Source organism: Protopterus annectens, chromosome 1.part2 (assembly GCF_019279795.1).
Source record: "Protopterus annectens isolate FY-2018-M chromosome 1.part2, PAN1.0, whole genome shotgun sequence".
Classification (NCBI taxonomy): Eukaryota; Metazoa; Chordata; order Ceratodontiformes; family Protopteridae; genus Protopterus; species Protopterus annectens.
The window spans coordinates 1,114,049,439-1,114,071,436 of NC_056727.1; the positions used below are offsets into that span (position 1 = coordinate 1,114,049,439).

Consider the following 21,998-nt stretch of genomic DNA (forward strand, 5'->3'; position numbering starts at 1 on the left):
TTCACTTGCACAGACAATCCATTAACTGAAAAGAGATATAGTAAATTGTGCCACAAGTAGTTGTACGCTTTCAATGATTTCTTTGACATGAGGGTATAAATTAGTGGTACAGCCTTGCTATGTGTACTTGTTTTTATTAATGCATGGATACTGTATAATTGTCGGATGTTTACACCCTTTGCAAAAAATGTACCATCCATTAGCAAAATCTTAGCTCAGCTCAAATCATGCAAGTTATCTACCATAGTAAACATCACAACAGTGGTGTCAATAGCAGGATCTGACATTGTTTTGTGAATAAACGTACCTGACTTTAAGTGAAATGCTGTAAAGTCTATCTTTGTCAGGTTCAAGTCATCTTTACTTCATAAACCACATCTGAGTCGTCTGATATGATTCACTTGCTGTAATAAGGCACGTCTATGGGGAACAGAGTGAATTGTACCAAGGGATGTTGAAGCCAGTGTGTCCTCCACTATTAAACATGGTGTGTCCCTGCTTAAGTAAGCTCTGCTCTTTAGATCGCTATACACCACGTATCTCTGCAGCTCACCAGGATCTGCAGCATGGTTGTGCGGTACAGACTTCACAAGTATTTCACCATCAGGAGACATTGTGGTAACAGCCCTGCCTCTACAAATGTCAGGTGCTTTATACTTGCATGCCCAGCACCCTTTGTTGTGGCATTTTCTTTCAAGGTGGTAGAGGTACGAATCTATCCTAGCTCTCCTACAGTTTCCTCATTAGCCATATTGTCTTCGATGCATAGCACGGAAATGCAAGCGTGGGGAGTCCTTATTAGCAATCTGATGCATTACTGCTGGTGGTTTGTTTAAGTACCCATTTACACCTGTTCTGCTGTTAATTGTTGTGATCTACTCATACTGTTGTGGTGCTACTTTCAGTCCTAATCATTTAGGCAGTTGCGGGGCTTTGTATTCCATGGTTGGGATTGTGCTCTGTCGGTTATTTTAATATTTGTTTTTTTTTTTACTTTCATTCATTTGGTGTCGTTTTCAGTCTTTTGCAGTTTCGGTTAACTCAGGTAGACCCATAAATATAAATATATATATATATATATATATATATATATATATATATATATATATATATACACACACACACACACACACACACACACACACACACACTGTATATACGTATATATGCTTATATGGATCTATGTTACATTATCAAAGTTCTGAAACTTCGAAATCCATATGTCCAAGACCAATATGATAGAAATTTCAGAACTTCGGACATTAAAAAAAATCTATTTTTAACATTTTTTTCAGGGGGGCCCCCTGCACCCCCCACACCCCCTGCTAATTAAATATACCAACTCGATATCGCACTACAATTGTAGAAAGGGTACATTTCTAGTTCTGTGCTGCAGCGTGATATCTATTCAGAAAGTTTGACGTTTCAAAACTTCAATCATATTGTCCCAACCATATGACTTTCAAAGTTTTGAAAAGGACCTACTGTATGTGTGTGTGTGTGTGTGTGTGTGTGTGTGTGTGTATATATATATATATATATATATATATATATATATATAGACACACACACACACACACACACATATATATATATATATATATATATATATATGGTTCCCATTCAGAAGCCTGAAACATCATAAGCCTGAAAATCAAAATCCTGAAACCAAAAGCCTGAAAATTCAGAATCCTGAAAACTCAAAATCCTGAAAGCCCAAAATCCTGAAAGACCAAAATCCTGAAACTCAAAATCCTGAAAACACAAAATAGACATACTGATGTCATTGTGGCTTTGCTATTGTTAGCCCTGTGGTGTTAGGTCATGCGTTGGGGTCAGGTAAGTGTGCGGTTGGTTTTATTTTAGGGTTAGGGGCGGTTTAAGTGAGTTAGGGTTAGAGCAGGTTAGGCATGTATGCAATAGTGACAAATATTGGGGTTAGGGGCGGTTTAAGTGAGTTAGGGTTAGGGCGCGGGTCAGGTGAGTGTGTGATAGTGACGGACCTTAGGGTTAGGGTTAGGGTCAGGGTCAGTTGGTAGATATTAGTGTCTTTATTGTGGCATATTAGCATTATTTGTGTTTTCAGGATTTTGAGTTTCAGGATTTTGGTCTTTCAGGATTTTGGGCTTTCAGGATTTTGAGTTTTCAGGATTCTGAATTTTCAGGCTTTTGGTTTCAGGATTTTGATTTTCAGGCTTATGATGTTTCAGGCTTCTGAATGGGAACTATATATATATATATATATATATATATATATATACATATATAGATGCTGTGCTTTCCAGAAGAACACAGTGCTGTACTTTCCACAAGAACACAGTTATAAGCATAGTTGCAAACCTTCTACACTTTTTTTATTTTTATATGCTGTACAGAAAAGCAAGTACAATATTATGTAACTTTTCAAACATATACATATGGTTTACCTTTCATAGTCCTGCAACCTCACCTCTGAATAACAGCAATTAAATAGTTTATAAATTTTATATGCATCTCATGGATTTTTTACAGGCTGACAGAAAGGTGACAAACTTCATTCACTCTCCATACATCGGTAACTTTTCCCAGCAGCAGATCTGCTTCCCTTAACAATTTGTATCTTAGATGATAATTTCTTATTATACACCAGTTATTTTACTGATTATTCAATCAGCCAAGCTGCCCCACACTGTGTTCAACTCTTTAACACCAATGAGCTGTGGAATGCCACAATTATAGTAGCCTACATACATCCTTACATTCCAGAATATTTTCTGAAAAATACAATTAAAAAGCTTATGCCAATCAAATGTAAATATATTATGAACATTAAATGTCATTAAAATGCACAAACAGCAATGTTATCAGTAGAAAGCCTTCTTTATGGTTAAAGTTTCAGTCCATTTTAAGTCTTGACATAAATATTGTAATACATTATAATGCACGCAAATTCATAATTATATTTTCATATAAAGTTTTACAAATAGTTTCATATCTTGGAAACTGTACAACCCAGAGACATGATGTCTGAGTACTTTTGTTCAGCCAGACTTGAGCTTTCAAATGAGATGAAAAAAATTGTGAGTGCTTGTTTACTGAGATATTTACAGAATATAAAAATATGCCTATTTGTGTAATTAAAATAAATAACACTGAGTATCTCTCAAGATGTACAACTAACAGTATAAATACCAATAACAGTTTTCTTTGACACCATTTAAGGTTTCACATGATGTCATGCAAATGTTTATGTCACTTGATTTTGAAAATATTAACGTGCACATGGACATATTGCTTAACTTCATGATTATGAGAAAACAAATAGCAATATTTCCACTATACATTGACAGTAACAATGTAATTTGTTCCACCAAGACAATTCACACTATTCCACTCTTTAACTTAATTTTTTTCAGTTATGAAAATGTGAATGTAAATATAAAAATATGAGCCACAAGTGAAAAACACTTATTAATAGCTCCACTGCCAAACATCCTGCTTTTACAATCTGAGTATATATTTTACTTACACCTTGTTCTTTCTTATGCTGCATATTATTAATTGGTAAGTCCCTTATTTAAGGAAGACAGCTCCAAAAATGTCAGGATGTCATAAGGAATTATTGCATGTTAAATGGAAATATATAGAAGAGGCTCTATAGGACGAATGAATTAAGATCAGTAACACAAGCATTTATTGATTTCTGAATCCTTGATTTATAGTGAAAATACATGTTTTACATGTGATACATTCTTCTTTAGCTCACAATATGCCTGAAATGTATATTTTAAGTCAGAAAATATGATCCCTCTAAAGTAAAATGAAGGGAACATTGTACCCTATATTTTTAGGTGGTCAGGCAAGTCCACTAACAGTGAAATTCAGCTCAAAATGTTTATACCACACCTTCAATTTTCACAGAGGTTCCCCTGCAGCTTCATAGGTTCATAGGTTCATAGGTTGGTACTAGGCTATTGGCCCTAGGGCCTATACAAGCCTAGCCATAACAATTCCTTGGATATTTCTTCCCACAATATTTACTTCTCTGGACCCCTGTCTAGCAGGGTGACTGACATGATCCCCGGGGTGAATTTCCTATCTCCCATCCAATCATCAAGGTTCCTTTTGAAGAGGGCCAATAAGGCGCTCTGCTTGACATGTATGGGCAGTCTATTCCAGAGTATTTGGAGTCTCTGGGTCAGGAACCTATCCTTCCAGCATGTTTTGCTCATTGTGATGACAAGGTTTAGATCTCTGGAGCGTGTGGCTCTGAGGGATTGGGATTTCTTTAAGTGGAGCATGTCTAACAGCTCAGGGTTTGACATGGCCTTGTATGTTAAGCAGAGATCGCCTCTGAGTAGACGACATGCCACAGAATATAGCTGGAGTTTTTTTAGACGGTCAGCATATGGCATCTGCTTTAGGCCTGTGATTCTTTTAATGAGGTATTTCTGTGGCCTTTCCAGCTATTGCAGATGTCTTGTGAGGTACATACCAAACGGGGCATTATACTCTATAATGAGTCTAATGAGGGATGCGTACAGTGGGACAATGACCTCCTTTTTTCTGGATGAAAAGCCCTTAGTGATGAGGTGTGCCACATAGAAGGATTTTCTGACTGCTGTGGCGATGTGGTTATCGAAAGTGAGGCCACTGTCCACCTGTGTCCCTAAGTCTCTCATCAAACTTTCGATGTTTAGTGTACTGCCACCTATGTGGTAATTCATGGGTACATGTTTTTTTCCAAAGGGGATAACTATACATTTCTTGGCATTAAGCTTGAGCCCATGGCTCTGGCATTAGGCATCTGTTTCTGTAAGGCCCTTTTGTAGAATATCCACATCATTTGGGGATTCAATAATGGCTCCCAGTTTTCAGTCATCTGCGAACTTTGTTAGCCAGAGTCCCTTATTGTTGGCCTATACTTCAGAGAAGTAGATGCCAAACAAGAGTGGTCCCAGGACTGAACCCTGAGGTAATCTACTTGTCACTTGTCTGGAGCTGGATTTGGAGTCGGCTACTTTTACATTCTGGGTTCTGTCAGTAAGCCAGTTGGCAACCCATCGAGTGATGTAGGGATTTATGCCCAGCTTAGTAAGTTTATCTATGATTCCAGAGTGGGGGATGGTGTTGAAGGCCTTGGGGAGGTCCAGATAGGCTGTGTGGACCGCCTTACTCTTTTCCACAGCTCTGGAGACTGATTCGAAGAAGTCAATCAGATTCAGGAGACAAGATCGGCCCTTCACAAACCCAAAGTGGGTGGGGTCCAGTGTTTGAAGGTTGCCAATGTCTTTGTTTATAAGTTCCATGATAATGTGTTCTATGCCCTTGCAGATCAGGCTTGTCAGACTCATGGGAAGGAAGTTCCCGGGATCCAAGGCGGATAACTGTAGCTGTGCGCCACTCAGTAGGCATGAAGCCTGAGGCGAGGCTATGATTAAACATGACACTTAGGTGAGCTGCCAGTTCATTTTGTAGTTCATGTAGTACACAGCCTGGGATGTCATCTGGTCCCATGGATGCTGTATTCTTAGCTTTGGAGAGTGCGGTTTCTACCTGTGTGGCTATGATTACCAGAATTTGGCAATCTTTTGGTATTGAGATGGGCCCTTTAGGGGGTGAGAGGGGAGGTGAAGTTGGCACTAAATCAATCTGCCAGGATATTGGCAATATCCTTGGGATCAGTATATTTAATGCCATTCTGATGTAGCTCAGAGCAGATCTGAGCATTGTCATTTAGATTATTGACATAACTATAGAATGCCTTGTGGTTGTCTTTGGAATCTTTGGCAATTTTATTTTCGTAACTAGCTTTTGAGGATTTTATGAGGGATCTCAGCTTCTTACTGAGGCTGGTGAGGGAGTTTTTTGCATCCTGGGATTTTCCTCTTTTCTGCAACAGTTTCTTCCTTCTGTTGTATAGTTTGTTTATATCAGGGGACCAGCAGATTGGCTTCCTTTTTTTTTTTGGAGAAGAGCATCTTGGTTCTATTTGGGATGGCACGATTCATGCATGAGTGGATGTGCTCATACAGTGCCTTAGTGTAAGATTCTGCAGTCGAACTTTCAGATCCCGTCTGCATGGGTGTCGTGAAGTTTGTCACTTCTGACTTCAGTAGCATGAAGTTGGCTTTGGAGAAGTTTTTTACGGAGGTTTCCTTAATGGGGGGTGGGGTGGGGGGTGGATGTCAAGGGTGATTTGCTTATGGTCAGACCTGACCAATGAGGGGGTGACCACTGGTATGGAGCATCTATCTCCCATGTTGGTAATGACCAGGTCTAGGATATTGGAGCCCCTGTTGGGACAGATACATGAATGGCAGTAATATAACAATATAAAACCAAACACTGGAAGCAATGCAGCTGAGGTGTATTGATGTTTCAGAGGAGTGTAAAAACAAAAACAAATATTGTGAAAACAAGACCTAAAACCTTAAATACAAGAAATGATCCATTTTTTATTAAGAAAGATGTGAAAATTGGAAAGCCAAGACTAAAGAAAAACTTTTGAATAAAACTGATCAATTTTATTATTAGCTTTCTGCGGTTCAAGATAATGTGTGGTAGAAGCCCTGACAAAAACAACTTATAACCACAACAACAAAACAACACAACAAAGCACAGCTGGTCAACCTTTTGCATGTTTCATGTTAACAAGTTGACATTAGCAGTAAACTGAGCTGAAAATTCATATTCAGATTTCTAAAATGAAGCTTATAAGAAAGGTACAGTGCACTGTTAAAATGAAGGCAGTAACATACCTTGATCTTTTCTTTCTGTTGCAATTCTTATGCACTATATAAACCACAATAATGGGGGTTCATGAAGAATACTGCATAGTGTAGCACAGGGCTGCTTTATGTATTATAGGCATTGCCGAATACAGCAAGAATTAAAAAACACCCCATAATAGGGTAGTGTGGCATAACAGAACCCCTTCACCACTCACCATGAGTACATTTTGACATGAAAGTTCCAGGTTTTGCTTGGTATAATTTGGCACTGTAAATCAAACCTGAAAGCAAAGTAATTGTGCATCTCTGGCTTACCTTTGTAGCATGCACCTCACACAATATTTTATATGCAGAATTGTGAATGCATAACATAAAGAAGTGGAGTTGCAGTAGTGAGCAGGTGTTAAGGAAGTCCTCCTTGGCATAGCAGCCTCCCATAGACACACACACACACACACACACACACACACACACACACACACACACACACACACACACATACACACACACACACACACACACACACACACACACACACACACACAAAAAGTAACATGGCAATAAAAAAAAATCATCTGTGTTATGGTGGATAGGATTCTCTTTTATTAAAGCCACACCCATCCTCTATGCCACCAGGCTAACAATGTAAAAGCTTTATCTGTGTATCCTTTAGGCTGAATGTCACAGCATAAGAAAGGGATATATGAATTAATGTGGATCACAAAGTGAAGTATCCAAACCCACTATCCCATTCTTTTAGATGGATACAGAGGTGCCTTATCTGTTATTATTAATTTGTACAATTGTCATCAAAATCCAAGTAATCAATGTCTGGACTCCAAAATGTCTGTGGAGTGTTACAGAATGCTTAAAGCAGATAGGGAATACATTGTGTTGAAGACTGAATAAATAAAAAAGGTAATCCATATGTGAAACAGAGAAACCTCCAAGTCAAATCAAAATGAGCAGCACATGATTACAGACCACTACACTATGAAACCTATGTGTGCAGACAGAAATCATACAAAATGATGTACAACTATGCTGCAGACAGAATAAGGCAAAAATATCATATGTGCTATGTGGCCACAGGTGGACACGCACTTTGAAGAGTGGCAATGTAGTGATTCTTCCAGACATATATGGAGGGAATACAACATACTGTGCATGGTTGCACAGGTGTGTGCTGACAGGAAAACAGAAACAGGTTGGGGAGGCAAATTGAGGTACACATAGTAGGGAAGTAGGATGGGACAATCCAAAAAGCACTTCTCAAAACAGAAAGGGTATGTTCATTGTGTTGGGGGATGTTCATTTTTTCATGAAGGGAAAAAGGCTATGGCAGATAGACTGTGTATCAAGGGGTATGGAAAATATACATGGATAAGGAAGCACACAGCAGACAGACACAACAACCAAAATAGACAACAGCTGCAATGCCATAAATAGAGGGTTTGACATACAAATAAAGGATATACAAAGAGGGGAGAGGAAGGCCTGCTTTGGTGGGGTAGGGGAATAAAGCTCTGACTACTAACCAATTTCAATTAATGGCTCAGGTAATTGATGGACCACGCCTGGATGGATAGGCATGTCTATCCTGGGAGAGGAGGCATGTCTATTCCGGTAGAGGAGGCATGTCTATTCTAGGAGAGGAGGGTCAGTAGTGTCATTCATCCACACCCATCAGCTCTTAAAAATAGATCATATGCCAGAGGCCAATTCTTGACGTGAGGAGCTGGCCTAAGGCAGGACTGGGTGGACCATTCCATCTGTTGATGGTAGCCCTTGCCTCTGTATATGTGCAAAGCAGCATGCATGTGAATATCAAGAGACATAGCGATCCATAAGCGCATGCCAGGACTGAGAGGAGGGAAGTTGCGGGTGTGGACACAAAATACTTGTTTGCCAGGCCCTTCCAAGTGGCTCTTGCCCCAAGAGGATTTGAAGGGATCCCTACTTTGGGGCTTTCCACACTCCTGAGAAATGAATGAATGGGTTCAAATCCACTGGGGAAGTTTGATGATCATAATGGCAGAGTGAGGGCAAACAAAGGGGAGAAGTGGAAGGCAAGCTAGGCAATAGATGGAATACAGGAGCAAAGTGATGCTTGCCTTGACCTTGCAAGTAGAATGCAGATAAGCCAAAGTGAAAGTGGCACATAATATCGAATTTACACATGTCCACATAACCAGAACATAATTTAAACAAACTTCAAGTGTTTATAAAAAGAGTTGTGTGAAAAAAAAAGAATGGAGCACAAGCAAGCTATATGTGTAATGTATAATCCTCAAAGCCACAAAACGCAGCAATGCTCAACAGCAGTGCCAATAAGAAATATGTTGCCATTAGTGTGTAACACCCTAGGCAGCCATGTTGTTAACATATTATGACCAATGCAAATAGAGAAAAGGATAGGATGGATGGTCAGCTGGTGGCTTTACAAAGGCAGCAGTAGTACTGCATTAAGGTCTAGGCAGGTGCAATGCTGGTAGTTATACCAGGCAGCGTGTACAGATCACTCACATGGGATGTTGGAGGTCATGTGACTCCAATCCAGTCCCTTCACAATCATCAGCACTGGTCATGACATCTCCTGCAAGCTGGGGACCACTAAGCTAAAAAAAAAAAAAAACACGCTCTACCACAGTATGTAGTTCACATCAAGCATCTAAACATCTATACCCACCTATACCACAGGGTCATACAAGGCAATCCTTCCTTGTGGATTGTCATATGTCAGAGCTGGTAATCTTTCTCTGATGACTCACTCAATGGTGCTATGTGCTCTTCTTGCCTTAAGCCATCTGATTTTAGGGGATGTATTTGGAAAAGAAAAAATATATGAATATCTAGAAAAGCACCCAGAGGCCATAAAACAAAGCTGGATTACGGAGCAATAAGCTGCTGTCGTACTGTTATAACCAAGACACCTCAGTCTCTGACTGTACATCATCCAGTGCACCAGGTGATCCTGCCTGCCTGCAAGGAAAGAGACAAAGAAACCATCACTATGCATCCATACACTCCCATACAGGTTTTCCATCCTAATTCAAGTACTGGATACTATGCTCATAACCATACGGCAATGAGAGGTAGATACTATGCATGCATATACTGTTATACATTCCACAGCTCAATTACTAAAACACATACACATTCCACAACCAAACATAACAATTTTATACACACACACACACACACACACACACACACACACACACACACACACACACACACACATCATGCAAACATGATACATAAAATACTATATGTCCATAAAGTGCAGGTTGCCATCTGCTTGCCCCGCTGTACAGCCACAAATGAAACAATTACCACAGGTCATTCAGCTCTCCACACATTATATAGCTATGCTTTTTAAAAGCATACACCATATACACTGAAACATATACACAGCCACATGCTGGAACACAGGTATATGTTCAACAATACCTGTGTTAACATAACCCTACATTTGTGCAGTAGCAAGACTCTACTTGCTGTGAATGTATTGCAACATCCCAGGCTGCGTTCTGCACGAACTACAGAATGAACTGGCATCCCGCCTAAGTACCATGTTCACTCATAGCCTCACCTCAGGCTTTGTGCCCACTGAATGGTGCACAGCAACGGTTATCCTACTCCACAAAGGGGGAGCCACCACAGATCCTGGGAACTACCACCCCATCAGCCTGACGAGCCTAGTCTGCAAGGCTATGGAATGTATCATCATGGAACTTATAAACAATGACATTAGTAATCTCCAAACTCTGGACCATACCCAGTTCGGGTTTGTAAAAGGCAGATCATGTCTCCTAAATCTGATAGACATCTTTGAAGTGGTCACCAAAGCCGTAGATGAGGGTAAGGTGGTTCACACAGCCTATCTAGATCTCACCAAGGCTTTCGACACCATCCCCCACTCTGGAATTATAGAAAAACTCACTAAACTAGGTATAAATCCCTATGTCACAAGATGGGTTGCCAACTGGCTCACTGACAGAACCCACACTGTGAAAGTAGCAGACTCTAAATCCAACTTCAGACCAGTGACAAGTGGAGTACCACAAGGTTTAGTCCTGGGTCCTCTCCTGTTTGGTATCTACTTCTCTGAAGTACAGGCTAACACAGAAGGTCTTTGGCTAACAAAGTTTGCAGATTACTGCAAACTAGGAGCCATAATCAAAACCCGTAATGATGTGGACATCCTACAAAAGGGCCTCACTGAGACAGATGCCTGGTGTCAAAGCCATGGCCTCAAGCTCAATGCCAAAAAGTGCATTGTCATCCCTTTTGGTAAAAACTCTGTACCCATGAACTACCACATAGGCGATAGTCTACTTAACACAAAAAGTGTGATAAGACGGCTTGCACCTGTCACTCCTTGGCTTTCAAATACTGGCTAGGGCTCTTGCTGCCCCCATAGTGCCTTTTTTAGGCAAGGCTCAAAAGTCAAACCCACCTCCGTAAACAGCATAATTAACAAAAAACTGTGGGTTATGCTACTCAAAGCCAGGAGGTTAAATCTCAAAATGCATGTGCTCGAAGCACTCTTCAGTATGGAGAACGTCAACATCTGTGCAGTAACTGAAACCTGGTTCAAGGCTCCAGAGATCATTCCAGCACTACCAGTCTACAACTCATACCACACGTTTCAGCCACAGAACACGGACCGTAACACAAAAGGAGGGGGTGTATCCATATTCATCAAGGATACCTACACCTCCAGGTTAGTGGCACAGCATTATACCTCTGAGATCATCCATGTGCAACTAACATTGGGCAAATCTGCAATGCAAATTGTGGCCTGCTACAGATCACCCTCCATGACCCAGGACCACCACTCCACCTTTCTGGAGACACTGGAAAACATGAAGGTCCTGCCAAACATCCTGATGTTGGGTGATTTCAATTACCCTACCATTCACTGGGAAAACTATTCAAGTACAAACTCCCAGGCCCAGCGCTTCCTGGAATTCATCAACTCAAATGTCCTGGATCAGCTGGTAAACTCCCCTACCAGAGGTGAAAACATATTAGATCTGGCCATCACCAACATGGGCAACAGGTGTTCCACACCGGAGGTCAACCCGTCACTGGTTAGATCAGACCATAAACTAATCACTCTGGATGTCCACACCCCACCACCACCCCCAACTAAGGAAACCACAGTAAAAAACTTTTCTAAAGCAAACTTCACCTTACGTAAGACAGAGGTGGTAAGTTTCACAGCCCCCACGCTAAAGGATAATGCTGCCCAAGATGCAGAAACCTTTACAAATGCACTCTATGAGCACCTACAAGGATGCATAGATCATGCCATCACTAGCAAAACCAAGACTCACTCCTCTAAGAGAAGTAAACCAGTTTGGTGGACCACAGCCATAAACAGGCTATACAATAGAAGGAGGAAACTAGTTCAGAAAAAAAGCAAATCCCAAGAAGGAAAGACATCCCTGATCAGTATCAGTAAGAAACTAAGGTCCCTCATAAAATCATCCAAGGCTAACTTCGAAAGAAAAATAGCCAAGGATTCAAAAGATAACCACAAAACCTTCTTTAGCTATGTTAAGAATCTAAGTAGCAACTCGCAGATATGCACTGAACTAGTGCAAAATATACTGAACCTACTGATATTGCCAACATCCTGGCAGATAGATTCAGTGCAAACTTCACCCCCCTCTCACCCCCAAAAGGGCCCACAATAATACCGGAAAAGTGTAGTGTCCCAGAAATCACAGACGCACAGGTGAAAACAACCCTTTCAAAAGCCAAAAACACAGCGTCAATGGGGCCAGATGGTGTCCCAGGCTGTGTCTTGCACAAACTACAGAACGAACTAACCCCCCACCTAAATACGCTGTTCAACCTCAGCCTCTCCACAGGCTACATGCGTATAAAATGGTGCACAGCAACAGTTATTCCTTTCCACAAAGGAGGGGCCAAAACTGACCTTGGTAACTATCGCCCCATAAACCTGATTAGCCTGGTCTGCAAGGCTATGGAGCGCATCATCATGGAACTCATTAACAAAGACATTAGGAACCTCCAAACCCTTGATCCGACCCAGTTCAACTTTGTTAAGGGCAGATCATGCCTACTAAACCTGGTTGATTTCTTCGAGACAGTCAATAAGGCCATAGATGAGGGAAAGGTGGCTCACACAGCCTACCTTGACCTCACCAAGGCTATTCACACCATTCCCCACTTGGGTATTACAGAAAAACTCACCAGCCTGGACATAAACCCCTATGTCACGAGATGGGTTGCCAACTGGCTTACAGAAAGAACTCATACGGTAAGAATAGTGGGCTCCAGGTCTGACTCTAAACCAGTCACAAGTGGTGTCCCGCAAGGCTCGGTCCTGGGACCCCTACTGTTTGGCATATACTTCTCAGAAGTACAGGCAAACACAGGAGGACTATGGCTAACCAAGTTTGCCTATGACTGCAAACTGGGAGCCATAATTGACTCAGACATCCTCCAAAAGGGCCTTACTGAGACGGACACCTTGTGTCAAAGTCATGGCCTCAAGCTAAATGCCAAAAAATGCATAGTCATCCCATTTGGGAAAAACAAAACACCCACGAATTACCACATAGGTGGCAGCCCCCTTAATACAGAAGAGGTAATAAGAGATCTGGGGACCCAGGTAGATAGTAATCTCTCCTTTGACAATCATATTGCCTGAGTAGTTAGGAAATCCTTCTATGTGGCCCATCTTATTACTAAAGGGTTCACATCTAGAAATAAAGAGGTTATAGTACCCCTCTGCTTATCACTCATCAGACCCATCATAGAGTACAATGCCCAATTTGGGATGTACCTCACAAGACATTTCCAACAGCTGGAAAGACCACAAAAGTATCTCACCAAGAGGATTACTGGCCTCAAACATATGTCCTATGCAGCCCGACTGAAAACACTCCGGCTGTACTCAGTGGCATATCGCTTACTCAGAGGTGATCTCTGCCTGACTTACAAAGCCATGTCCAACTCAGAATTGATGGATATACTCCACCTAAAGAAATCCAAGTCACTGCGAGCCACGTGCTCTAGTGAGCTAAACCTCGCCACAATAATAAATAGAACATGCTGGAGGGATAGATTCCTGTCACAGAGACTCCCCATGCTTTGGAACAAAATTCCAAACTACATTAGGCAGAGCCCCTCACTAACATTCTTCAAGAGAAACCTTGACGAGTGGATGGGTAACAGAAAATACACCCCTGAGATCACTTCACTGGCTCTGCTTGACAGAGGATCAGTTAATTAATCAATGGGGTGGTGAAAGCTGACACACTTTGGCTAGGCTTATAAATGCCCTCGGGCAGATAGCCTAGTACCTACCTATGAACCTATAAGAGATCTTGGGACACAGATGGACAGTAGTCTCTTCTTTGATAATCACATCACCACAGTAGTCCAGAAATCCTTTTACATGGCACACCTCATCACAAAAGGTTTCTCATCCAGTAAAAAAGGGGTCATTGTTCCCTTCTACTCATCACTCATTAGACCCATTATAGAGTACAATGCCCCTTTTGGTATGTACCTCACAAGACATCTACAACAACTGGAAAGGCCGCAGAAATACCTCACAAAGAGGATTACTGGCCTCAAACAGATGCCCTACGCAGATAGTCTCAAAAAACTCCACCTTTACTCTGTCGCATATCGCCTACTCAGAGGCGATCTCTGCCTAACATACAAAGCTATGTCAAACCCAAAGCTGTTGGACATGCTCCACTTAAAGAAATCCCAATCCCTCCGAGCTACATGCTCTAGGGACCTAAACCTTGTCACCAAAATAAACAGAACATGCTGAAGGGATAGATTCCTGTCCCAGAGACTTCCCATACTCTGGAACAAACTACCTATCTATATCAAACAAAGCTCCTCATTAGCACTCTTCAAGAAAAATCTTGATGATTGGATGGGAGATAGGAAATTCACCCCAGGGATCACTTCTGTGGCTCTGCTTGACAGGGGCACAGGAAAATAATTTTCTTGGGTGGCAAAAGCCAGGGTACCATTTGGCTAGGCTTATATAGGCCCTAGGGCCAATAGCCTAGTACCTACCTATGAACCTATGAAAGTATGTGATGCACACCAGCATGAAAGTATGGCCCTTGACTGTCAATGAACTACAGAATACCCCAGATATTCTCCTCATATGTTCTCCCTGTCTCACCAAGCACTTATGATATTTAGACCAGTAACTGAGAACACAGTCACTAAATAATGCCAGCCTTTACAGCTCCAACCTTACTAATCTATAACAATCATGTTAACACAAATACTTTACTGCTGTATCACCCTTCCCAGTGAATAACAACAATACTCAAAATCTGTCCTTCATCTTAGCCATTTCCTCTGCATAATGTTAGGCCTTGTTCTTGACTCATGGGTAAATAGGTTGAGAGTTATACCTAAAGGTACTGCTGGAAATGTAGTCAGCAACAAGCACAAGAGGACAATACATATGTAAAGATGTATTCCTAGATAAACTAACAACAATAAAAAATGTATACATATAGTGTATCACTTATCTCTCCAGGCTTACATGTCCCATTCCAGAAAGACATGTTCTAAAACCTATATGCTTACTGCTATATGCAATAACCAATCAGCACCCAAGGCCTAACATAGTGCCATGACAAATACCCGTCCTGTTTGATTCTCAGCTAAAGCGTTTTCTGTGTGGAGACATGCGTGAATGGGCGTGCCTTTGTTGAAGGTTGTGCATCAGGGCTGGCAACTTGGCATGTAAAAATCTACTGCCAATCATTAGTGGACCGGAGTTCCGCTGTGGCGACCCCTAACCGGGAAAAGCCGAAAGACACAACAACATATGCAGTCCCAGCCAGATATATATTTCCTAAATCTTCTTCACCTTGTGCCATACAATATATTCCCTATTATAGAATGGCTAGTAGCCATCAACATTCAAAAACAAGCACACTGACTGGTCAGCCCAACCAGCGTGCTCATTGTAAATCGAGCATATACCAATGGAAAAAGGTCCAGTCACCTGGACTTTCTTCCATTAATATATGCAATAAAAATTTTGCTTTTCTTTCATTTAAAAAAAAAATAATAAACTTACAAAACCAGAGACTTCAAATGAATGAGAAAGATGGGACAGAGAAAAATAAAAGGATAATCCAGTATGTTATGCAAAACTAGAGAAACATACTGGATTATCCTTTTATTTTCTCTCTACCATCTCTCCTGAATGTTGAAAGTCTCACAGTTTCTTCTTTTTTTTAATTAAAAACAAAAACAAAAAAAATAAAAAAAGGAAAGGAGATCTTCCTTTCTCCATTCCTTCCTTTACACAGCACTGATGTACTGCATAAGCAGTACACCAGGAAAGCCCCAGGATACCGGGGGGGGGGGGGTGGAAGAGCAGCATGATGCCCTTATACAAGGACATTATTTAAATAAAGTAACTAACTTTTTTTTAAATAATGTCATTGTGTAATAGCAGTAACCCATGGCTTCACCCTCATGACCAAACCACGCCAACTGTGGGTAAATCCAGTATTACCCACACCCAGCTGTGGGTTATTGCTATAGTATGAGATACAGCTGTAAAAGTACTGTAATATGCTCTACACTACCATGCTTAGTGAATTATGGTGAGATCTTGGCCATGACCTGTTCCTGCCAGTACTGTAGTCATCTGTCCTCCTCCATACCAGGTCCTCATAATACTAGCACACCTCTACCTAGTATGGTAGCTTATTGTCTGTTGGAGGAGATCAGTGACCAGATCATACCACAAAGATATCCAATGAAATGGACTTATACACATTCCAAATAAGTGAATAAATTAGCATCTGTGTAGGGGAGGGCATTATCAAGGTATCCTGTTCTCCACAAATAGGTGCATGTATTGGAAATGTTACAGAAAACTAAAGCTACCTAGCAAAACTCACACAGCCACAGGGAGGCCATGCAGACTCCATATAGAGGGTACTCCATCCATGCATGAAACCCAAAAAAATCAAGCACTGCGTGCAAACAATGGTAACCCTGCATCACTGCACAACCTGGAAATGTTCAGGTTAATCCTATTAAAAACACTATCATGTGTAAATTCTGTGTGCATGTTTTTAGGTTTGTGATATAGTTTGCTAGATTTGTTGACAAGTGCACATCTTTAAATTAATAAAGAAATGGCTGTGATTTTCTTAGTACAAATTTGATTCTTTTTGTTTTCACAGTTGGGATTGCTCTTCCCCTGTGGCATAGCACCACCAGGTGATCCCTATCCAGGCACATGACTGTCCTCTGTAACACTTACTCAAGCCATCTATCCTTTGGTGCCTGGTGATGTGCTAGAGCAAGACCGAAGGTGGGAGATCTGGCAGCTGTAGCGTGGTCACTGCCCCATACTCCCTTCTTGGAGCTCTGTGATCAGTGTTGGAGGTGGACGGACAAAGAGCGACCATAGCAACTCAAGAGGTTCAGTGTTTTGCACAGCAGGAGCCCTGATTTGTTATTACTGAGAAGTTCTCACCTCAGCCCTAGGGAATGGTACCTTCAAGCCCACCCAGAAGCATTATCCTACCATCTGACTATAGCCTTGTCTGCCTAGAGTTCTGAAATGATCCACCTTCCACCATCCACGCACCCCTGAAGGATATGCATGCCCATCCTCTAGCCAGTGCCAAGCCACTAATTGAACTTGGGTCACCTGGGTCATAGCTAAGGCATTATCCTTGTATGCCACCAGGCTGACCATGTGTTGATTCGTAAATGCTACATGCTCAATATTGTGTTACCTACCAGAAGAAAGCTTGAGTGGTAAAGCTTGCATCTAGCAAATACAAAACACTTTATACTGGAGCTCCATGAACTGTTTGTTTAATTTCCCATTGTCTTAAGCAAAAAGCATGATTACTTAACTTGTATTTCAGTTTTAATTGAAAGCAATATTGCATTCAAATAAATAAGTAGATGGCAAATGTTGCAGGGCTGTATCTGAAAGAAGTCAGAGTAAATACACTTTTGTACTGCATTATGGAATACACCCTTAAGACACTCCAACAAACCTCATATCTGTGAGTTCACCCTTTGAGTACACCATTACATCACATAAGGATAATTGTCCCAGGTCAAAGGTATCCCTCAGTAATGGACTGGAGTTAGGATTTATGAGATTCATCAGAGAATCTGTAAAGGGGATACAGAGTGCACATTTATATGTGCTGTCAGGGTAAAGCCTCTTCATTTTTCCATAACATGCCTAGTCTCTCCTTATGCTGATCAACCTACTACAATATATAATATGCATCAGATATTTGCAGTTTTGTACCTCAAACTGATACTACAGTCTAACAGATTTTACCCAACTTACACGAGGCAGTAGTCAGGCACTGGTAATTTTCTGCCCCTCACCCCCTGAAAAAAGGGCAGCTGCCTTTCAGATGTTCTGTCCTTTCTACTGGCAAAAGTTTAAATAACTCAAGCCTTTTGCCAGACCAGAGTCAGTGATGACAAAACCAGACACTCTGCATCTGTCCAATGGATCAGTAAGAGGAAATAATCATCCACTGAAAAGCTTTTGGAAGCACCAAACAATATTTCAGAAGGAACAAATAAAACAGATAGACATGGTTTCACATATTTGTAGATTAGTAAGTGAATGCTGGCAGTTGTGTTCATACTTTGTGTGCATACAGCCAAGGAAAGATATGCTCCTCTTTCACTCATTGCCATTAGGTTTGTATACTCTACATTACTTGCAATAATTCTAATATCCAAGGTATTTTATTTTGCATACAGATCATCCGAATGTGATAACTGGCCTTGCAATTGGAGGAAAGTTCAGTATTACTGCCACCTTTGATATCGTGTACCTCTACACAGTCGAAATCTTCCCAACGGTTATCAGGTAAGAAATTGTGATTTTGGTGTATAGGGGTGAGAGGGGGTTACACACTGGTAAAAATAAGTGAAACAAAAACATAATGATGACCATAAGACATTTAAAAATATTCATGCATCTGCAAGGACTTTTATTAATCAGTTATATACTGCTATTGGTTAACTTAAAGTATCTATTGTCTATCTCCTTTACTGCCTACAACCATACCTCTCAATTCTTTTTTCAAGAATTCTAGACAAAGCTAAAAACAATGGGGTGACAATGGCCCAAAATCAGGGACAATTTTAAATATTACTCTAATTAACTTAAAAAATGAATAAAACTATTTTTGTATCAATGTGCATTTTTTTGAACAATAAGAACCATAAAACTCTAATCTCTGGCATTATTGACTGATTATAATAATCAATGATTTATCAAAAAAATTTAAAACATGTTACAAAGAGACAGGGCAAAAATATGAGACAAAATCAGGGTTGTTCTATAAAATCAGAGACAGTATGCCCGAAAATAATAAGCTTTATCATTTTCTGGTTTTGTCGATGTTTTTACTGTTTGCATTGCTCCTTTGTGAAATGAGCTGAGAAAACTAATAAACCATTCAATCTAAGATCCTAGAGGCTATATATATTTATTTTTATTTAACATTTGTTTACTGGGAAAGTCCAACTTGGAATTAAGCCAATTTTCAGCAGAGGACCAGGGAGAAACACTCCAGACACATGTTTTTATAATATGAGAGTACCCGTAGAAAGCCCACATGAATGCAGGGAGGACATGCAGACTCAGCACAGAAGGAACTCCAGCCAAGAATCAAACCAGAAAACTTCTTGCTGTGAGGCAACAATGCTACTGCTGCACCACTGCACCGTCCGTTTATGTTTAAGGCATATAAAGTGTTATAAAGACATACAGACATTATATGCAGTGAACCTGGAATGTTTTAGAATAATAAATTCTGCATCTTCACGTTATTGTTTCACTTGCCTGTTTTATATCACTGCCAAGGAGTAGATTATTATCTGAAAAGTCCCAACCCATCAAAGTTACCAGTATGCCTTTCCAGAATGCTTTATACAAACATGGAAGCCATCATAAACAGTAACATGCTTGTCACAGAATGCTTTACAAAAACATGAAACATTACCATCTGTCTACCCATGTACAGTAAAATCAAAGAATTTATGCAATTCCAAATATTTATTATTTCTTTCCATTAAATCTGCATTACATATTCTGCATTCTATTATGTCAATTCGACACCCCAGGTATCCCAGGTAGCATTGGAACTGTATTCCATTAGTTCATCACTCTTTCTCTGAAGTAGATTCTACTCTCTTCCCTGTGGCCTTTGATACTTCCTGTCATAACTGCCATTCTAAACTTTATGGACACTCTTAATGCAGGTAAAGGCTAAGCTGCATAGGCCCTCTCCCTCTATGCCTTTCATGAAGATTTACAGACCTATAGTCATGCTTTTCTCTTCACAGGATTATAAAATCCCTTTTCTTTACAAGGCTTTAAATGCCCTGAAGCTCATCGCTTATTGTCTTGTAAGATTCCAAACTGTGTCCAGTAGTGACAGCCATATTCCATGCTAATCAAAAATAAGACTGTTAGAGGTTCTCCCATTCGATTCTTGGCTGGAGTGCGGGGAGTGCCTTCTGTGTGGAGTCTGCATGCCCTCCCCGTGGTTGGGTGGGTGTTCGAAAGACATGCGTAAATGGGCGTGCCTTCATTGAAGGTTGAATGTCGAGCTGGCACCTTGGCGTTCGTGAAAATCCACTGCCGATCATTAGTGGACTGGAGTTCCGCTGTGGCGACCCCTAACCGGGAAAAGCCGAAAGACAACAACAACAACAACTACTGGACACAGTTTTTCAACAAAACATTACAGGTTATTTATATACTTAAACAGCCTTGTTCTTTGCAACTATCCAAAAGAGATAGACACCTGCAATATTAATGAAATAAATCCAGACAAAGTTTGAAAGAGGAAAGTATGACAGTGGAGGTTCAGAATCTTTATTATGGTGGCAACCCTTTTAAGTGCACCCTCACAGCTTGTATCTCTACTGTCTCATTTATTTTAATTGACTCTATTTCACTAGTTGTGCTTATTTCATATCTATTTCCTAGATAGTTTGAGTAGAATATGACTTTTTAACACTTTTTTTTAAATTATCACTTAAGACATAAGCAAACATACATTAACAGAAAAAAAAAAACATATTAACATTTTCCATTTGCATACATTATGCATCACATATGTTTTGCTAGTTTCTTGCCCTTCCCTTAAACCTCACTCCTCCTGAACCTTATTCTGTATATATTGTTCTCAGAATTCCCATTTATTTCTATGTACATAGCTCCTTCCCTTTTTAAAGATCTCACTCTTCCAGTTCTTTTATCTCTTTTACAGTACTCAATACTTCACATACAGTTGGATTAGACTTTGATTTCCATTTTCTAGTAATTGTTTGTGCTTTTTTTTGCAGCCAACATAATTAAACTTAATATGGTGGGATTCTTAAAAGTTAAAACTAAGTGTACAGTATGTGTACAGTTTGTGTAACCTTTCTGTGTGAACAGACAGTAAAAGCATTCTGGAAGGGATGTTCTTGAATTCATAAAATTTACCTCAAGGTGTACACATAGTGTACACCTCATGTTAACCTTTATGAATCTTTCTTTATGTCCAGATCTTGTGTCAAAAGTATAATTTCCTTAGATACAGTCATTTGCTCTCCCGATATTTCTGATAAAGTACTCCGTAGGGAATTTTAAAATTCTGCCAACTCATTACACTCGCAAAACATATTTCCCTGTTATCTCTTTCTTCCGCATCACACGCCCATCATTTGGCATCTACTTGAGGAAAACTGAGAAGAACATTACTTCGTGCTGTGTTTCTGGATTTCTGTAGCCCAAGCTAAATTATTGTGCATTTCTATGCGTTAAATCATAGCTGGCACAGTCTGAGTTTGTCTAACTTTTTTTAGATCTTTTTTCATTATTTCCCTGCTTAATGGAATATCTATTGATCTGCAAAGGTTTGTGCTCCCGAGTATGAAAAACTATTTCTGTTCTTACCTTGCAATGTCATGAATAAAAATGCTCTCAAGCAATCTACCCCCTCTTTAGCAAGTCTACTATATTTAGCACAGAGGTTCATCCACCCATGGTCTTTTGTTCAAGACTCAGAGGTGTAGAAAGCCCCAAAGTGTGAAATATAAGATTTTTATCAAAAGGGAAGAAACAAGCTTTTATTTAAATTCAGCTTAAATATTTTAATGTTGCACTTATAATGACCTGTGTGGTTATACTTTTAGTGCTTCTCTGATTGTTGTTTTAGCCATAAAAAATATATATATCTGTTTGTATTT

At 40.2% G+C, this 21,998-nt stretch overlaps 1 protein-coding gene across 2 annotated transcripts in view; it reads left to right on the top strand.

Annotated features, from left to right (window-relative positions):
* The window catches only part of LOC122792251 (solute carrier family 22 member 13-like), a 542,188-nt gene that overhangs the window by 459,620 nt on the left and 60,570 nt on the right, over positions 1 to 21,998 (top strand). For both annotated transcript variants that reach the window (XM_044060001.1, XM_044060002.1), the window contains exon 8: positions 18,510 to 18,618. In XM_044060001.1, coding sequence (XP_043915936.1) covers positions 18,510 to 18,618 — 109 coding nt within the window. The remainder of the gene's footprint in view (positions 1 to 18,509; positions 18,619 to 21,998) is intronic.